We start from the raw sequence: 18,905 nt of genomic DNA on the forward strand, positions 1-18,905 counted from the left end.
TTGTATATTTTGTAAGCAAAAATAAAAAAAAAAATTATTGATTAATATAAATAAATAATTAATTCAATAATTAAACAAAAAAAAAAAAATTTTATTTTTCATTTACACAAAAAACATATGATAATCACAATTTCGTGTCATCAAAAAATGTCAAAATCCATAGTTAATTTATAAAAATAAAATGATTAAAAATTTTTTAAAAAATTAAAACACTTTAAATAATTAAAATTAATAAAATAAATAATCAATGCTTAATATTCAAATTTGTGCTTCACCTGAAGAAGCTGTTTTATTGCTTGTATCATTGTCATCTTGGTTATGTGTTTGTCGATGGATTTTTCAATACAACATGCAAAATTACGAGGTACTAATTTTTAAAATACAACCTTAATTATTATTAATTACAAAATAATAGTAAATATTTTTTTTTAGGTTCGAAACTCATTGGTTATTTATTACGTTATCATAACATTTTTGAATATGATTTTTCTGGGACATTTTAAAATTGGAAATCCTTGTTCAATTGAATAAAAAAAAAAAAAAAACAATTAAAAATAATTTTAATTATTTAAAAAATTACTCAATTTTCCCACTGATTTTATTATTATTTTATAATACAACTGTAAGATGTCTCGTGTGTCGATGATAAAAAAGAGAGAAAAAAAAAAAAAATAATAATAATCGCAGCCATCGTGTGTTGTAGAAAAATTTCGCTCCGGCTTGTTGATTTGTAATAATTAAATAAATTATTAAAATTAAAATAACAACATGATGAACACACTGAGAATGGTTTCCCAGAGGAGGATGCACCAGTTGAGACAATTTCATAATTGGTAAATTAATCTAAAACTTGATTATTAATTCAAAATATTAACAAACTTTGTGTCTTACATAACCTAAAATACAAATTGAAGTTTAATAATTATTAATTTTTATTTTTGTAAATTTTTTAAATATATAAATGTTTTGTTTTAAATTTTAGTATGACATATTGTGAGGCAGCAGTTGCACCAGCAGCTGTAGAAAAATTAAGCATTCCTTTACCGGAAAGTGTTGACAAACCAATTAGTCCAAAAATCGAAAAATTAGCACAAGAAATAACAACTTTAAATCTCATTGAGGTTTCTGAATTGAGTGATCTTTTGAAAAAAAGACTCAATCTTCCTGATGCACCTGTCATGCCAATGGGTGGAATGGTCATGGCTAAAACTGATGTATGTTTATTTAATTTTTATAAATTAATTTGTTTATAAATTAACTTTGATCTCTAGATTGCTAGAATAATAATTTTCGATTATGTCACAACAGGAGGAAGCTGTTCCTGAACGTGTTAAAACATCATTCACAGTTAAATTGACAAAATTCGATGATAAACAAAAAGTTGCACTAATCAAAGAAATTAAAACTCTTATACCAGGAATGAATCTTGTCCAGGTAATTAATCATTAAACATTTTTAAAATAATTCATCATTTAGCAATTTAAATAACATTTTTCATCTTTTGTTTTTCAGGCAAAGAAATTTGTCGAGAGTGCACCAACAGATGTAAAATCAGATGTATCAAAAGAAGAAGCTGAACAACTTAAAGCAGCAATTGTCAAAGTTGGAGGTGAAGTTGAAATTGTATAAATAACTATTAAGAAAAATTAACGACAAAAAAAAAAAGGATTAAACTAAAATCCACTGTTGCTTTCTACATTTTAATAATTCTTTGTTATTTTAAAAAAAATAAACAAGTCAAAAATAATAAATAATCTATATTGTTATTTTATTTTTATTTTGTTACCCAATATTTTCAAATAGAGCTAATAAAAATAACAAATCTTAATGAAGAAAAAAAAGTAGCAAGAAAAAATTCATGTCATTTTTATTTTGTAAAAAAAAAAGAATTGTATTTATTGTATTTAATGATTGATAAAAATTATCAAGTGGTTTATCAATGCACTGGTATGCAATTGAAAAAGAAAAATAATAATTTATTAATCTTACATAAACACCGGTAAATTAAAAGGTTCATGACAACGACAAACATTATTACTACAGACGTCAGCCATTTTGAAATTGTCAGGGCCGTAATGAAAATCGAAAAATAAAATAATCATTAATCCCCTCCAATTTGACAGTATTCTAAAATTAATACTTCTTTTATTATTGTAATGAAATTTCGATTCCGCATATAAAGAGTAATTATGATGAATAAAAATATGTTTTAATAATAAATAGAATTATTTAAGTGATTCAAGTGTTACACTCCTGCGCCACGACTACGAACTACGAAGACGACGACGACGACGACTGTCTGCCACGATGGCCGAGGAGGCTGCTGCTGCTGAATCAAAGGATCCACCAGCAATGGAAAAAAATATACTAGAGGTTTGTTTAAAATAAAAATATATATTAAACATAAAACTCTACATAATTATTTATTCCAGTTAAAAAATTATAATATAGTTTGTTAAAATAAAAAAAAATAAAAATTTGATGTACATTGTTTTTGTGTTTTGACAGATCTGTCAAGACATCCAAGTGTCAAACATAAATGACGTGGATGCCATTGAATTTCAGGCATCAGAAGTTATATCAAGGCTTGAAGAAGCTGTTGAAAAAAATAGTGATAATAATGGTTCTGGTTCAACATGGAATAATCCATCTGGTTTTTTATCAAGTCCAAAAAGTCCAGAAACAATATTGTCATTAATTCAGGTAAATATTATTAAAATTAAATTTTTAAATAACATAAATACATGTGTATTAATTATTGTTGTTTTTCAGGATCTTATAATTCACGAAGATGTATCACAATCATCTGATGAACAAAATCAAGATCATCAAATTCAAATAATAAATTTACCAACATTAACTGAAGCAACAAAATTATCATTAATAACACATTCAGTATCTGCTTATGCATTAGCATTACCACGTAGTCATGCACAACGTCTTGCTGGACGTTTATCTGCTGATACAACAAGATGGTTAAGTCATATATTTCGTTTTGTTGATTGTGCATCATCATTTCATGATGATCCACTTGATGGTCTTGTACGTGTAACACGTTTAGCATTACATCGTAAATATCCACAATATATGGAAGATGGTTTTACAGCATTATCAACAAAACCACCATTAATATATAGTTCATCATCAGCACCATTACGTGTTGTACAATATTTATGTCGTCAATTATCATTACCATTAAAATGTATACGTCCAATACCACAAAATACAATGTTTGGATCAAAACAAACAATGGATGTATCAGCATTAGAACGTAAATTATCTGAAGATACTAAATTAAATAATTCAATACCATTACTTGTTATTGCTGAAGTTGGATCAGTTATAACTGGTCATTGTGATAATGTATTAAGATTACATGAAATATGTGATAAATATAATGTATGGTTACATATACGTGGACATTCATTAGCTGCATTATCATTAACAAATACAACAAAAGATTTATCATCTAAAATTGCTGATAGTATTACATTACCAATTGGTATTTGGCTTGGTATACCAGCACTTCCACATGTTACATTATACAGATTAACTGATACTAAAGGTGGTAGACCAACACAACGTGATACAACATTATCACTTGCATCTGGTTTAATGACTGAATCATTATCAAGACGTTTACCAACATTACCACTTTGGGCTGCATTACAAGTTCTAGGACGTGATGGTATACAAGAAAAATTTAATAGATGTTTTCAAGCAATTGAAGAATTATATTTACAAATTAAAAAATATCAAACCATCAGATTTCTTGTAAGTTAATTTAAATATAACAAAAAAAAGTTGTGATTACTATAATTAAATATTGTTTTGCTTTTTTTTTTTAGAGTCAAATACCAAGTGGTGAACTTGGTACATATACAACAAATGATTTACCATCATCAATAAGTTTAACAAGTCCACAAATATTTGATGCTGTATCAAGTTCAATTGTATTTCAATATGTACCATCAAAATTTTCAAATACAAATGATAATAATAATATTCAAACGACAAATGAACAAATACCAGCATATTTTGATAAATTAAATTCATGGCTTGGTCAAATATTACAACGTGATATTGATAATGTACCAATTGAACTTGTTGATATTGATGATTATGGTATTGCAATACGTATATGTTTTCTTGAAAATATGCCATTATCACCAACTAAAAATGATATTGATAATGTTGTATCATGTCTTGATCAACAAATTGAAATATTAAATGCAACAGTTGAACATAAAGAAACATTTATACGTCTTGTTACAGAAAATGAATCATTACAATTAGTTGATATGCCTGGTTGGGCTGGTTTAGGTGGTGTTAGATATACACCACCAGCATGGATACAATTAATGACAGAACAAACAAAAGATGAATTAAATAAATTAAATATACAACTTGTTGATGTATTAAGAAGTACTGATGCTGCATTTTCATTAGGTGAAGGTAATGATAATTTAGCATGTGTACGTTTTGGTATGGTTACACAAGATACAGATGTTGCTGAATTATTAACACTTGTATTACAAGTTGGACAAGAAGTTGAAGCTAATTCAAAATTACTTGATACAATGTCAGAAGTTGTTAAACGTGGTATTGAAGCAGCACAAACTGATTTAGAACGTGAAAATGCTGAAAAATTATGGAATGATGGTATATTAAGACATGTACCAGTTGTTGGTAGTTTTGTTAATTGGTGGAATCCAGTTGCTAAAGAAACTGGTGTTAGGGGTAGAAGTTTAAATTTACAAGCTGGTGTTGTTGAATCAACTGAAAATATATATAAATATCATATGCAATTACAACCAAATACAACAAATTCAACAAGTTCTGGAGCTAGAACACCACCACAACCACTTGTACAAACACTTGTTGGTGCTGGTAGTCAAAGTCACAGTCGTTCATCAAGTCATTCCAGTTTACAAAGTGGAAAAGGTGTTACACCAAATGCCATTACAAATATTTTAAATACTGTTGCACAAGTTAATGAAGAAACTTCAACAACGTAGTTGGTAAAAATTTTATTTTACCACTTTGTATAATTGTATTATTTTTTTTTTTTTAATCATTTAGCTTTTTTTTGTTGATCTGTTCTTTTTTTTTTCTTTTCTTTTGTTATGGATCTTGATTGTTATTTTATTTATCAAATTATAAATTTAATAACAAGAAATTATGTATATGAAATTATGTTTTTTTTAAAAAAAAAACAATTCGTAAATATTTTTAGTTTAATAATATATTTTTGCCTTTAGATATTGCTCTTAGTAATGTACTTATTCAATAAATATATTGAATTAAATTTAAAAAGAAATAATATTTTTAAACTTTATACTATTCATTGATAATAATTATTGATTTTTTTTTTTCTTCTTTATATCTAATCAGCAATAATAAAATTCTCAATTATAGATTTTAAAAATTCTTAATATTTTTGCAAATACAATGAAAATTCCACCGGCTATTTTTTCAATCCTTATGTTAATTTATTTATTAATTATAAATAAATAAATGGTAAATTAATTTTTAAATTCTTTTTCACAAGCACAAAATTTAAATATTATTTTTTTATAATTATAATTTAATATTTTTACCAAAGACTTTCTGGCTGGTTTGTTCCATAACCAAGCTTGATAAAATAACGATCATTCGAAGGGTATGAAAAAATATAAATTAAACGAATTAAAAAAAAAAAAATAATAACAAATTAATAATCTTGAATTAATAAATTAATAAAAATGAAAAAACCTATTAAAAACGTAAACTTGTACTAGAAAAAAAAAAAAAAAAACAGTTTTTTAAGTACAGTAACATTTAATTGTCAATACACCAATAAACAATATTAAGTTCGATTATATATAGTTATGTACCAAAACGTTGTAATAAAGTATTCCAATTATGAAAAAAAAAATTTGATTTTATCTAATATTGAAAAAAGTTTATATATTGTTTAAAAAATTATTAAAATATTAAAAAATTAATTTTTCAGTTTCGATGCTAGTGTTATGATATTTTGATACATCATTTTCACTTGAGAAACCACTTCTTGGTCATATTTTCTATCACAACAAAGTGTCATTGTAGTATTGAATGCAGAAAAGATGTTCCAGCACGAAAGATCGATTACACTATAGTACTGGAAATTGATGGTATTGAAAAAGTATATATTTTTTAAATTGAAATAAATTATTTAAATTATTACAATCATTATCCATTATGAATACTTTAAAATTTAATTTATTAAACCCTTAATTAAATATTTAATTTTTATTGTTATTTTTTTTTTAGTTAAACAAAGGCAGAAATAAAATTATAAACAGCATAATATAAATTTTAAGAGCTGAATAAATTTATTTTTTAACGCAAAATTATTGTGTCAATAATTTGATATATTTTTAAATATTTTTAATTTTAATATGAGAATGATTATGGATCCATATACACAGTTAAATTTAATGGATAAATTTTTAATGAAATATATCCACCAGATGTACCATCAACTCGTCCTTTGTGAAATAATTCAATTCCAGAAAGTGGTACACTTGGATCAGTAGCAACATCTTGAAGATCAAAAAATGGAATAGTTGTTTGTGATGCATCTTTAACCATATCTGTTCCTTGAATAGAAATAAATTTATTTTCCTCAGAATCATAAGGGTGTCTTTTAAATTTAAGTGGATTATCTGCACTATTTAAAATCAATTCAGTTCTAAAATAAAAAAATTAATTATTAATCTATTATTAATTTTAAGCTTTTAATAAATAGTTTTAAATTTTTTATTACGGTTTTGGTAATTGTTTTGTATAATTTGTGCTTGCAGTAATGTTTCCATATTGATATTCAAAACTGCCATATTTTACATCAAGTGCAATACAAAGTCTTGGTGAGTGATTTTCCAAATAATCAAGATTGAATCTAACCCCTAAAATTTAAATTATCTCAGTATCATTAAAAGTATTTTTATTTGTTTTTAGATAATTTATAATTTTCACACACCACTCAATAACTGGCCTTCATTAAGAATCAATTTTTGTAAACATATTTCATTCATGTAAACTGCTTGTATTGTAGCAAAATCTCTTGATTGTTCCAACGAATATCGCGTTCCATTTGAGTAAATTGCAGTGGCAGGAAAATTATCAACATACTCAAATTTTGGAAGTGGTATCCATCTCTCAGTATTTCTATCAATTTTTCCATAAGGCAAAAGTTTTCCCTCTCGAAGCTGAATGTGAAACATTCGATCTCGTGCAACAAGTCGTGCACCAGTTGCTACCCTATTTTTTTTTTTTTTTTACAAATAATTATGCAACAAGTTATTTTATATTTAAAATAAATTTATAAATTATTTAATATATACTTTAGATTTAAATACTCAACATGTTATAACTCGTTTCAGACCATAGCAAACTGAAAGCACGAATTGTATTGGTTTCAGTGTGAATACGATTATCCAGGCAACCACACATACAAATTTTACAAACATTTGACCAAGGATTAAACCAATGAACTCTATTTGTTTCAATAATTTCATTTGAACTGCACTCACTAGACGTGTTACCATATTCCCAACCTTTGTCGATAATTTTAAACCCACTATGAAGCCTCGAACTTGGTCGATCATTTGGTTTCTGTATTAATTTTATGCTGATTAAACTGATTCAAAATTCAAAGCTTTTTTTTTTTTCTTTGTTTAACATGTTAATATTAACATGCAAGCTTAATATATAAAACTTATTAATCTTTACTTACTTTCCGACAAACTTCGACAGTCTTGGATGGGACATCTAAACAACCATTTGTCCAACCAGGACAAGTATCATCATAATCATGATTATCTACAGAACAATCAGTACCTTGTGATTGACAAAGTCGTATTCTTTGTGGAATATTATTACAGCTAATTTCACATTTCGCATTATTTTTAGGTTCAAAACTTTGCTGATTAACCGAAAAAACGTAGATTAAATCTTCAATTTCTTCATATGTTTCACCTTGAATAAAAACAGTTTTTATTATAAATGTCTGTAGAAATATGAATTTACAAAAATTCCAAGAGCTAAACAATTTAGATTTGTATAAAAAAAAATAAAAAATTTCGATTGTTTTATTACATGAAATTGGTGTATAAATATTACAAAAAAATTGATTTGTACTGATTTATTTTGTCCAATTTATTTCGTGGTGTGATCTTCACTAAGCAAATTATTTGATAAAATTAGAAAATAAAAATAAAGAAAATTCCGTCATTAAAAAATCAATCAAAGAAGACCAGGAACAAATAAAAAAAAATAATTCAATTCAATCAAACAACTTGAGGGACATTAATTAATTAGTATATAAATTTTTAAACCTTTTTCTTGTTTTCCAAGTGGATCACATCGACGAATAAAATTTGTAGCAACTATCATTTTATTTTTAAATAATTTTGTATACTCTATAATTCTTTTTTTTGTTTCATCCATTTCAACTATCATTTCATCAGTATAATCAAAAGAAACATGCATGGATCTCCACGTATATGAAAATGCTAATATTGCAAAAACTTGAATCTCCCGAAAAATAATATCATTGTAAAGTGAATATAAATCATGTTGTTGGGTAATATTCATGTCACACTGAAATACCGTTTCTTCCTGAAATTAAAAATTATAATTACGTCCTCTGCAATTAAATATTTATAACAAAAAAAAAAAATAAATTCAAATATATAAAAAATTATCTTACCTGAAGTGATTGATAATTTTTCTTTAAAAACACTTGATTTATTCTCACAAAAAATATATTGTGCAGCTCTGATGACAATGATCTTGGATACTCAACGTTGTCAGATATTATTTCAATTGTTTGAAGATCGATGTCTAATGATTGATTACGCTTCACTAATCCAGACCATTGTATAGTTATGTCATATAAAAATTGAATTCTAGAGAAAATATTTTCAATTTTTTTTTCGTAAAATATACTTGCGTATTGTTTTTTTGATAAAATATTTTCCAAACGTTTTTTTACTTCATAAGTATTCGATTCAAATTTATCAATTGTATTCCATATTGAATAAAATTTTTGGTATCTCAATGTATCATTTTTATTAGCAATTGTCTTTGATGATATATTGGAAATAATGTTAATCACGTTGATTGCTTCAGTAGCTATTGATGATGAAATTACTATTTTCATCATTGGTAGTAATATTAATACACAAAAAAAATATTTACCAAGCATTTTTATCAATTATATTTACAAAATTTCAATCATTAATGCAAAAAAAATTAATAGCTTATACATGTAACTCAGTATATGCTTGTGAAATAATTTTATTTTGAATATTCTATTGAGACAGTTAATAATTAGAAAAAAAAAAGACGACTGTATTTTTTTTGACACTGTTGGAGTACTTATAGACTAGAAATACGTGTCATTTTATTTAAAAAAAAAAACAGGAACAAATATTTATTTTAGTTGGCATTAATAAAATTTATTACTTTAAGCAATATGTAACTTCTTTTTGTCGTAAATTTGGAAATAATACGAAAACTGACTGTTTATTTAAAACCTCAATAAAATTTATCATCGTTGTTGATAATACCAACGTGTGTTAGCATATTAAAATTGTCTATGTACATAATGCCTAGCGTATATTTTTATCTAATGACTTTATTTGTTTTTTAATCATCAAATTTTTTTTATCATTTTTTAAATTTTCTATATTTATCTTGGTTTTGCGACAGAGGATACAGATTATGTGTACCAATTGTATTCGTCTTTATATAAAAATTATTTAATGATAAATGATAAAGAACAAATTATAATAATAATAATAATTATTAAATTCCTGAAATAAATGGATTTTTTTTTGTTTCAGTTTCTTGCAATTGGTTCACAATTTTATTATTGTAAAAAATAATTATTTATTTTTATAATTTATAATCTGTACATGTGTCAAGATTACATAAGTGATTTTAAAAAATAAATTTGAAAAAACTAATTTTTTAAATGCTGATATTATCTGATGGATAAATATCAGTGATGATATAAAAAAAACCAAATTTATCAACAAGATAACAACTCTCAATGAGATCAACTGTGAGTTTAGCAAATAAAGAACAATTACCATCTAAATTATGTTAACACGTTTGATCAGCTCCAGATGATGATTTTTTTTTTAAAATATTAACTGATGATGCTGTGACATGTGTTTGTATTGTTAGACTTTGGTCACGATGATGATTAATATAATAAGCAAGACCACGAGTTGTAACTCTGGTGCATAAGTCACATATTCAATGGTATGATTTGGTGATTCCAATCCCAGAACAAGTTTATAATCATCAAGAACCTAGAAAAAGTTTTAAAAATATTTAATTGATGCTGTTATAATTATAATTGTGATAAAGATTAATTAATATAAATCAATTGTTACTTGTTGATTGTGACTTAAATTTTTCTAAAGTCAATGCTTCTATAACAAGTGAATTGACATTTGTATTATTTATACAGAGTATCTTGTTACTTCATTTTCAACAGTACACCTTGGTAGAGTTTGACATCTAAAAAAGAGCAAATTAAAAATTAACATTAAAACAGATGTTCAATCATATTTGTCAGGATGATAGAAGGGTTATATACTTACTTGAGTCATTGCACTTCCTGTTGGAAGCATCAGGAAGCTAGTTTTGTATAAATAAATAGCCATGCTGCATCAGACCCAAAAGCAGCACGTTGGTGTTGAAAGTAGATACTTGATCCAGTGCCAGTCAAAGTAACTGAAATAATAATAAAAATTAATAATATTATTTATGCATTATACTGGTTAAAAAATAAAATTGTTTGTTGATATTTTTGGTAGAATAAATATAATATTAACAGGATTACAAGTTGGAAGGTTAACCATTGATGACTCATTAAAACTTACTGAATGGTCTTCAATTATTGTTGATAGTTTGTACTCCAAAATTTTTACTCCAAAAATACAAATGAGTATAAATTTCAATTATTCATACAGCAGCTTGATTTGTTGACTAAGCAGAAGGTACATTTTGTTAAACAGTTTAAGCTTCAGCTAAATTTTTCATTTCACTCTAGCCACTATGCCACGATCATATTTATCACAGGCACATGTTTTTTTTTATTTTTTTTATAACTATTTGATTAACGTCTATTAAATGATGATGACTCATCATTGATGAATTATGAATTATTGTTTTCACATTATTTTTTAGTTGCACTTGCCAAAATCAAAACTGGTACATCCTGACACTTATTTTTATTAAACACTTTTTTCAAGCTTACTACTTAGTTACTAGTATTACCATGCTTCTCGTTGCACAAAACTATTTGACTAAACAACCGTCATAGACTAGACAATCTTCATTGCTTCTTTTATTTATTTTTTTTTTTTTTAACTTTATTGTCATCGAAGGTAACTATTTTTTTATATATGATCCCATCACAAATTTAAGTAACACAAAATTGAGAAATTGAGTAAGTTGATCGTAGTTATAAAAATTTGATGGCCCTGAAAAGGGCCGATTGGTTTATGTTTTGTCGGTTGACCGGTTGTTTACTTGGAGCTAGTGTACTTGGTGACTGCCTTAGTGCCTTCACTGACGGCATGCTTGGCAAGTTCACCAGGAAGAAGAAGACGAACAGCTGTCTGGATTTCCCGGGAGGTGATGGTTGATCTCTTGTTGTAGTGAGCAAGACGGGAAGCTTCAGCAGCAATACGTTCAAAGATATCGTTGACGAAACTGTTCATGATGCTCATGGCCTTGGATGAGACACCAGTGTCTGGATGAACTTGTTTCAAAACCTTGTAGATGTAGATTGCGTAAGATTCCTTCCTCTTCTTTCTCCTCTTGGACTTGTCAGTCTTGGTGATGTTCTTTTGAGCCTTGCCGGCTTTTTTAACAGCTTTACCACTTGCTTTTGGAGGCATGTTGATAGTTTAAAGATCAACTTGGAAATTGTGAGGGTCGGACTTTTTCGGCCGCTTTTAACTATTTTTCGTTGTGAACAGCGCACCAATAGTGTTAGAGAACGAGCAATTGTGAGCAAAGGAGAGTTGTGATTGTTGCGCTGTTTACAATTTTGTTGCTATTCTTTACTAAAAGAGTGACTAAAAGGGTGAAAACGCCACGCGATTGGTGCGCAGTTGCGGCAAAAAAGTCTATAAAAGCCGTTTTTCGAGGCCCAACAGTATCAGTTTTCTCTTATACGCCTTACGAGTCGTGTATTCATTAACTATCAAGTTTACTCCAAAAACTCCAAGTCATCATGTCTGGCCGTGGCAAAGGTGGTAAAGCAAAGGGAAAGTCAAAGACACGTTCAAACCGTGCTGGACTTCAATTCCCAGTTGGACGTATCCATCGTTTACTCCGTAAAGGTAACTACGCTGAACGTGTTGGTGCTGGTGCACCTGTCTACTTGGCTGCCGTTATGGAATATTTGGCTGCTGAAGTTCTCGAATTGGCAGGTAATGCTGCTCGTGACAACAAGAAAACCAGAATCATTCCACGTCATCTTCAATTGGCCATCCGTAACGACGAAGAGTTAAACAAACTTCTCTCTGGTGTAACCATTGCCCAAGGTGGTGTCTTGCCAAACATCCAAGCTGTTCTTTTACCAAAAAAGACTGAAAAAAGCAGTGCTTAAATTCAACAAGCCAATCGGCCCTTTTCAGGGCCATCAATTAATTCATAACGATATGTTATATTCTTTGAATTTTCATTCAATATGATTGAAGAATTTTCTATTTTAGGAAAAAAAAAAAATCTAATTTCCATTCAAATAATTTACTCCAAAATTTTAAATTTATTTTTCTTTGGTCTATAGAACAATAGAAAAAAAGGTACTCATTATCAAATTTTATTTAGAAAAACAAATAAATTCTTACTCGGTAAATTTTGGAGTAATTTATTTGTTTATAGTTTCCTGCACACTAAACACTAAACTATGCACTCGCATGCCTATGTACTTATATTAGTCGTCTGCGCAACGCTCAAGTATTGATTTTCAAGACTCACACAGCGTTGAACACCTGTCGATCTCTATGTGTATGTGTTGGACATACCAACTCCTAAGAATTTATAAAAAAAAAAAAAAAACAAATTCTGGTTTACTCTAAAATTTTAAAATAATTTTTCTGTGGCTTTTAGAACAATAAAAAATATAAATAATTGTTAATAAATATCAATCTTAGAGAAAAAAAAAAGTTCAGTGTTGCTCTGTAAATTTTGGAGTAGTTTTGATTGTTTACATTTCGATGCACACATGTTTAAAATCCCACTCCGAAATTTTGGAGCAAAGTCAAGCTCGCATGCATGTCTGACCCATATAGGTAGTCTGCGCAACGCTAAACCATTGATTATCTTTCTTTCAGACTCACACACAACGTTGAACATCTGTTGGCCTTATGTCTATGTGTGCGTCCATGGTAGAAATATACAGGTATGTCCATGCCTCGGATGAAAATAAAAATCTACTGCGCAGACCATTGGCGGCCATCTTGTTTGCATGTGTGTAAATCTGTGTGTCCGTCATATTATTATTATTGTACTATTAATTATTTATGTATGACATGCTTAAAAGTTACATTAATCATAAATAAAAACTTTAAAAATATTATTTGATAATTCTACGTATTTATAGATGTTGCAAAACAATTAGAAATTGAACTTTTACTTTTTCACAAAAAAACAATTTGAAAAAATAAAAGAAATTTGTACATATTTAGTTAACAAACTAGAAGTTTGGATAAAAAGAACAATATAAATATTGCACTGGATGCAATACAATGTTTGATACATACTTGTACGTACATTTGACTCAAAGTTTTTAATGAGCAAATTATAGAAGATAAAATAAAAAAAAAAAAAGAAAAATTAGTTAAAAAAAATATGTAACAAAGCATGTATTTTATTTTTTATTTTTTATATAATTGATCATGTGTTTATGTATTTTTATTATTTTAATTTTCTATTAAGATCATCTTTAATATGTATTTTAATTTATAATAATAAAGTCGCGCCACTTTAGCCAATATGGCAACCGGTGGTCAGCACTTCTTATTGGCTTAAAAAAACGTATGCGCATGGACCTACCTGTATATTTCTACCATGTGTGCGTCTAAAAAGATATTATTATTATGTAGCGAGATTATTCAACAATTTAATAAATAAATTTACTTTATTTATAACAATGAATCAAAACACTGATACAGAGTAATTTAAACAAAAAGCGTTTCGACACAAATCGGAGCAGAAAGAAATAGAAAAATTATGTTATACTATTTCATCTATAAGATTGGTCAAAATGATGGTATATCAATTGAAATTGAATGAATATTTTCTAGCTTGATTAATTTTATGGCCCTGAAAAGGGCCGATTGTTTTGGTTGGTGATGTGATGCTTTAAGCACGTTCTCCTCGGATACGACGTGCCAATTGAATGTCCTTTGGCATGATGGTGACACGCTTGGCGTGAATTGCACACAAGTTGGTGTCTTCAAAGAGACCAACAAGGTAGGCTTCACTGGCTTCCTGGAGTGCCATAACAGCTGATGACTGGAATCTCAAGTCGGTCTTAAAGTCTTGAGCAATTTCACGAACAAGTCGCTGGAATGGCAACTTGCGGATCAAAAGCTCAGTACTTTTTTGATAACGACGGATTTCACGAAGAGCTACTGTTCCTGGACGATAACGATGTGGCTTCTTGACACCACCGGTCGCTGGTGCACTCTTACGAGCAGCTTTGGTGGCAAGTTGTTTACGTGGAGCCTTGCCTCCAGTTGATTTACGGGCAGTTTGCTTAGTACGTGCCATAGCGATTAGAGAATAACGTGTTACTCGGTAAAAGAGAAGACGTAAAATGTGTTCCGAAAGGTAACACGCGTGTTTTTAAGCATTTTTGAGCAGTGGTTTACTCTATGCTGATTGGCCGATGGCCTATAAAGAGTTAATACACCTTGTTCATTGGCTTTCAGCCAAAATATGGGGATACAACATGCTCTGTGGAGCCTATATAAACAGCGTCTTTAACTCCGAAAATCACATTCAACTGTTAGTTCTCAGTTAAGCAACACTAAATCTATACTCATTCAAAATGACTGGCCGTGGTAAAGGAGGCAAAGGATTGGGAAAAGGAGGAGCAAAACGTCATCGTAAAGTATTGCGTGATAATATCCAAGGTATCACTAAACCAGCCATTCGTCGTTTGGCTCGTCGTGGTGGTGTAAAACGTATCTCTGGATTGATCTACGAAGAGACCCGTGGTGTACTCAAGGTTTTCCTAGAAAACGTCATTCGTGATGCAGTCACATACACCGAACACGCCAAGAGAAAGACAGTCACTGCCATGGATGTTGTCTATGCATTGAAACGTCAAGGACGTACTCTCTACGGTTTCGGAGGTTAAGCTCTACATCAGCAATAAAAAAATCGGCCCTTTTCAGGGCCATCAAATTTATTCAACGTTTACTTATGATTCAATTTTTAACATTATAATAACAGTTCTATAAATATAATATTTTACAGAATTTTATAACCTTCCATGACGTTGATAATAGGTTTAATTCATTTAATTATAGTCGTTGTAAAAACGAGAGACTGTTACTTTTTGTATTATTAATTTTGTTTTTTTGATGATATATTTTTCAAGTGTGTATATGAAATGGAATTCAGATTCATTACTATTATTATTTTTTGAATAATAATGAATTTATTAATTTTTTGCCGACTCCGACCTTAAATCCGACTCTACGTTTTTTTTTTTACATATATTTATTATTATATATGGATTCTAGAATTGACCTGAATATGTGTGAATAAAACATTTTATTTCAATAATAACATAACTAAATGAGCGAACACTAACATTTTGATATCCACAGTATCTACTTGGACCAACTCTATCTCCGTCCTTAAGTCCGACTTCAACCTAGACCTTAAGTCTGACTTCACCTCCGACCTTGAATCTGACATTATTTTTTTTTTTTGGAATATGAATTTTAAGATTGACCTTAATATGTGTAAATAAATACTTTAGATTCGATAAAAACACAACTAAATAAGCAAACACTCATATTTTGATATCTCCAGTATCTATTTGCACCAATTCTGACTCCGACCTTAAGTCTGAACATAAGTCTGACTTCGAGTCTGCTCTTATGCCCGACTTTGACTTTAAGTCCGACTTTGTCTCTGACCTTAACTCCGTCTTCGACCCTGACCTTCAGTCCGACTTCGACCTAACCTTAAGTCTGACTTCGACCCTGTCTTTAAGTCTGACTTTAACCTTAAGTCTATCTTCGAGTCTGATCTTAGGTCCGACTTCTACTTTGACCTTAAGTCCGACTTGGACCCTGTCTTTAAGTCTGACTTCGACTCTGACCTCGAGTCTGACTTCAACCATGACCTTAACTCCGACTTCGACACTGTCCTTAAGTCTGACTTTAACTCTGATCTTAAGTCCGACTTTGACTGTGCCCTCAACTCCGACTTCGACTCTGACCTTAAGTCAAACTTCGACATTGACCTTAAGTCCGACTTTGACTCTGACCTTAAGTCTGACTTCGACTCCGACCTTTAATCCGACTTTTTATTGAAATATGGATTCAAAAATTGACCTAAAATGTGTAAACAAATCCTTTTAACTAAATAATCACCTAACTAAATAAGCAAACACTCACATTTTGATATCTACAGTATCTACTTGCACAAACTCTAACTCTTACTTTGAGTCTGACTTTGACTCTGACTTTTTGTCCGGCTTTACTCTTACCTTAAGTCTCACTTCGAATCTGACCTTAGGTCTGACTTCGACTTTGACCTTAAGTCCGACTCCGACTTTGACCTTAAATCTGACTTTAACCCTGACCTTAAGTCCGTCTTCGACCTTTACCTTAAATCTGACTTCGACCCTGTCTTTAAGACTGGCTTTGACTCTGACCTTAAGTCCGACTTTGACTTTAACCTTGAATCCGACTTTACGTTTTTTTTGAAATATGGATTCGGAAATTGACCTAAATATCTGTACATAAATCCTTTTAATTTAATGATAATCTAACTAAATAAGCAAACACTTACATTTTGATATCAACAGTATCTATTTGCACCAACTCTAACTCTTACTTTAAGTCTGACTTTGACTCTGACTTTTTGTTAGGGCTTCATGCGGTACCGAGACCGAGACCGAGAGTATCGACTGAAAGTCTCGCCGGTATCGCGAGACTTTGAAAGTTTCAGATCGAATTTTTTTTTTTTTTTTTCTCGTAACGAATCGTATTGAAAAGAAAAACTGTTATGCAGTACAATACTGCACAGTAAGACACTGCACAGTAAGACATTGACGCTACAGTCACAACGAGATATCTACAAGCCTTATGTATACCTATGAATATTGTAAAGTTACGCCAATTATATTTTCTTAAACTGATATTTTTCGTATCTCATATTTTAAAAGCAGTATTTCACTTTGTGAAAAGGGAAAAATACATATCAATAAAGAGAAAAAAAGAAAAAAATCTATTATTTGGTTATGAAATTTCTAAAGACTTTTGTCTAACTACTTCATTGATTTTTAAAATTTAAAGTTTCAACTTAAGTTCGAACATTCGAACATTTTTTCTTTTTATATTTTTTCGGAAAAATTATTAAATTATGTTATTATTTTGTATGATTTAATTTATCAATTTTATTGATATAAAATAATATAAATTAAAATAATTCAATATTTATTTTGAAATATTAAATAATATAATATTATAATTGTTTTTATTTTATATAAATTTTTAATAAAATATTTATATATTATTCAATCATTTAAATGATTGAATAATATATAAATAAACCAAGAAATACGGATTCTAATATTGACCTAAATATTTGTAAATAAATCTTTTTAATTTAATAATAGCCTTTTTAAATAAGCAAACTTTCAAATTTCGATATCCACAGTATGTACTTGCACCAACTCTAACTCCGACCTTGAGTCCGACTTTGACTTAGACCTCAAGTTCGATTTTAACTCTGACTTTAAGTCCGACTTCGACCCTAACCTTAAGTCCGACTTCGAGCCTTACCTTAGGTCTGACTGCGACTTTAACCTTCAGTCCAACTTTGACTCTGACCTTAACTCCGTCTTTGACCCTGACCATAAATCTGACTCTGATACCTTACCTTAAATCTGATTTCGACCCTGTCTTTAAGTTTGACTTCGACTCTACCCTTAAATCTGACTTTACTTTTTCTTTTGGAATATGGATCCTGGAATTGACCTAAATATGTGAAAATAAATCATTTTAATTCAATGATAACCTTATACTAAATAAGCGAACACTCACATTTTGATATCTACAGTATCTACTTGCACAAACTCTAACTCTTACCTTAAGTCTGACTCTGACTTTAAGTCCGACTTTGACTTTGATCTTAAGTCAATCTTCGAGTCTGACCTCAGGTCCGACTTCTACTTCGACCAAAAGTCCGACTTCGACCCTGACCTTAAGTCTGACTTAAAGTCTACCCTCAAATCCGACTTTACGTCTTTTTTTGTTGAAATATGGATTCTGAAATTGACTTAGATATGTGTAAATAAATTCTTTTAATTCAAAGATAACCTAACTAAATATAATAACTGAATACTCACTCACATTTTGATATCCACAGTATCTACTTGCACCAACTATAACTCCGACCTTAAGTCTGACTTCGACTCCGACTTTAAGTCCGACTTTGACTGTGACCTTAACTCCGACTCGCACCGCATTCTTAAGTCAGACTTTGACTTTAACCTTAATTCCGACTTTGACTCTCACTTTAAGTCCGACTTTGACTTTAACCTTTAATCCGACTTTACGTTTTTTTTGAAATATGGATTCGGAAATTGACCTTAAAATGTG

General features: G+C 29.2%; 7 protein-coding genes across 9 annotated transcripts; 4 read left to right on the forward strand and 3 right to left on the reverse strand.

Moving 5' to 3' along the window:
- Nucleotides 1-122: 122 nt before the first annotated feature.
- Nucleotides 123-1,755, forward strand: LOC122849610 (39S ribosomal protein L12, mitochondrial). The gene is made up of 5 exons (XM_044148378.1): nt 123-364; nt 433-833; nt 983-1,214; nt 1,309-1,434; nt 1,513-1,755. Exons 2-5 carry the CDS (start codon nt 769-771, stop codon nt 1,627-1,629), a joined length of 540 nt encoding a protein of 179 aa, XP_044004313.1. The 5' UTR covers nt 123-364; nt 433-768; the 3' UTR covers nt 1,630-1,755.
- Nucleotides 1,756-2,008: 253 nt separating this feature from the next.
- LOC122849550 (pyridoxal-dependent decarboxylase domain-containing protein 1) lies at nt 2,009-6,222 on the forward strand. Of its 3 annotated transcripts, XM_044148288.1 has the most exons (5): nt 2,012-2,373; nt 2,509-2,703; nt 2,773-3,774; nt 3,849-5,021; nt 5,996-6,222. In XM_044148288.1, the coding sequence occupies exons 1-4, from the start codon at nt 2,308-2,310 to the stop codon at nt 5,016-5,018; spliced, it is 2,433 nt and encodes an 810-aa protein (XP_044004223.1). In that variant the 5' UTR covers nt 2,012-2,307; the 3' UTR covers nt 5,019-5,021; nt 5,996-6,222. The 3 variants fall into 3 exon arrangements, with proteins under 3 accessions (XP_044004224.1, XP_044004223.1, XP_044004222.1); XM_044148289.1 differs by lacking the exon at nt 5,996-6,222 and having other exon boundaries at nt 2,009-2,373; nt 2,566-2,703; nt 3,849-5,689; XM_044148287.1 differs by lacking the exon at nt 5,996-6,222 and having other exon boundaries at nt 3,849-5,689.
- A 210-nt stretch (nt 6,223-6,432) lies between these two features.
- On the reverse strand, nt 6,433-10,670 carry LOC122850557. The gene is made up of 9 exons (XM_044149687.1): nt 10,641-10,670; nt 10,270-10,346; nt 8,735-8,933; nt 8,361-8,643; nt 7,760-8,001; nt 7,388-7,638; nt 7,004-7,284; nt 6,791-6,929; nt 6,433-6,715 (listed from the first exon to the last, which is right to left on the reverse strand). Exons 1-9 carry the CDS (start codon nt 10,668-10,670, stop codon nt 6,433-6,435), a joined length of 1,785 nt encoding a protein of 594 aa, XP_044005622.1.
- Nucleotides 10,671-11,383: 713 nt separating this feature from the next.
- Nucleotides 11,384-11,960, reverse strand: LOC122849639 (histone H2B). Its single transcript, XM_044148409.1, has one exon. It carries the CDS (start codon nt 11,943-11,945, stop codon nt 11,571-11,573), a length of 375 nt encoding a protein of 124 aa, XP_044004344.1. The 5' UTR covers nt 11,946-11,960; the 3' UTR covers nt 11,384-11,570.
- Nucleotides 11,961-12,281: 321 nt separating this feature from the next.
- On the forward strand, nt 12,282-12,666 carry LOC122849629 (histone H2A). Its single transcript, XM_044148399.1, has one exon. It carries the CDS (start codon nt 12,284-12,286, stop codon nt 12,659-12,661), a length of 378 nt encoding a protein of 125 aa, XP_044004334.1. The 5' UTR covers nt 12,282-12,283; the 3' UTR covers nt 12,662-12,666.
- A 1,752-nt stretch (nt 12,667-14,418) lies between these two features.
- LOC122849664 (histone H3) lies at nt 14,419-14,835 on the reverse strand. Its single transcript, XM_044148439.1, has one exon. The coding sequence runs from the start codon at nt 14,827-14,829 to the stop codon at nt 14,419-14,421; it is 411 nt and encodes a 136-aa protein (XP_044004374.1). The 5' UTR covers nt 14,830-14,835.
- A 267-nt stretch (nt 14,836-15,102) lies between these two features.
- Nucleotides 15,103-15,550, forward strand: LOC122849651 (histone H4). Its single transcript, XM_044148423.1, has one exon. The coding sequence runs from the start codon at nt 15,110-15,112 to the stop codon at nt 15,419-15,421; it is 312 nt and encodes a 103-aa protein (XP_044004358.1). The 5' UTR covers nt 15,103-15,109; the 3' UTR covers nt 15,422-15,550.
- Nucleotides 15,551-18,905: the final 3,355 nt, after the last annotated feature.

Source organism: Aphidius gifuensis, linkage group LG2 (assembly GCF_014905175.1).
Source record: "Aphidius gifuensis isolate YNYX2018 linkage group LG2, ASM1490517v1, whole genome shotgun sequence".
In the NCBI taxonomy this organism is placed as follows: Eukaryota; Metazoa; Arthropoda; class Insecta; order Hymenoptera; family Braconidae; genus Aphidius; species Aphidius gifuensis.

Coding starts and splice junctions, on each gene's coding strand:
- LOC122849651 (XM_044148423.1), top strand. CDS start 15,110: ATGACTGGCCGTGGTAAAGGAGGCAAAGGATTGGGAAAAGGAGGAGCA.
- LOC122850557 (XM_044149687.1), bottom strand. CDS start 10,670: ATGCTTCCAACAGGAAGTGCAATGACTCAA. Junction 7,285..7,387: donor TCTGAAACGAGTTATAACAT/GTTGAGTATTTA, acceptor AAAAAAAAATAG/GGTAGCAACTGGTGCACGAC. Junction 6,930..7,003: donor TGAAGGCCAGTTATTGAGTG/GTGTGTGAAAAT, acceptor TTTAAATTTTAG/GGGTTAGATTCAATCTTGAT.
- LOC122849629 (XM_044148399.1), top strand. CDS start 12,284: ATGTCTGGCCGTGGCAAAGGTGGTAAAGCAAAGGGAAAGTCAAAGACA.
- LOC122849664 (XM_044148439.1), bottom strand. CDS start 14,829: ATGGCACGTACTAAGCAAACTGCCCGTAAATCAACTGGAGGCAAGGCT.
- LOC122849550 (XM_044148288.1), top strand. CDS start 2,308: ATGGCCGAGGAGGCTGCTGCTGCTGAATCAAAGGATCCACCAGCAATG. Junction 2,374..2,508: donor TGGAAAAAAATATACTAGAG/GTTTGTTTAAAA, acceptor GTGTTTTGACAG/ATCTGTCAAGACATCCAAGT. Junction 3,775..3,848: donor ATCAAACCATCAGATTTCTT/GTAAGTTAATTT, acceptor TTTTTTTTTTAG/AGTCAAATACCAAGTGGTGA.
- LOC122849610 (XM_044148378.1), top strand. CDS start 769: ATGATGAACACACTGAGAATGGTTTCCCAGAGGAGGATGCACCAGTTG. Junction 834..982: donor TTGAGACAATTTCATAATTG/GTAAATTAATCT, acceptor TTTAAATTTTAG/TATGACATATTGTGAGGCAG. Junction 1,215..1,308: donor TGGTCATGGCTAAAACTGAT/GTATGTTTATTT, acceptor ATGTCACAACAG/GAGGAAGCTGTTCCTGAACG.
- LOC122849639 (XM_044148409.1), bottom strand. CDS start 11,945: ATGCCTCCAAAAGCAAGTGGTAAAGCTGTTAAAAAAGCCGGCAAGGCT.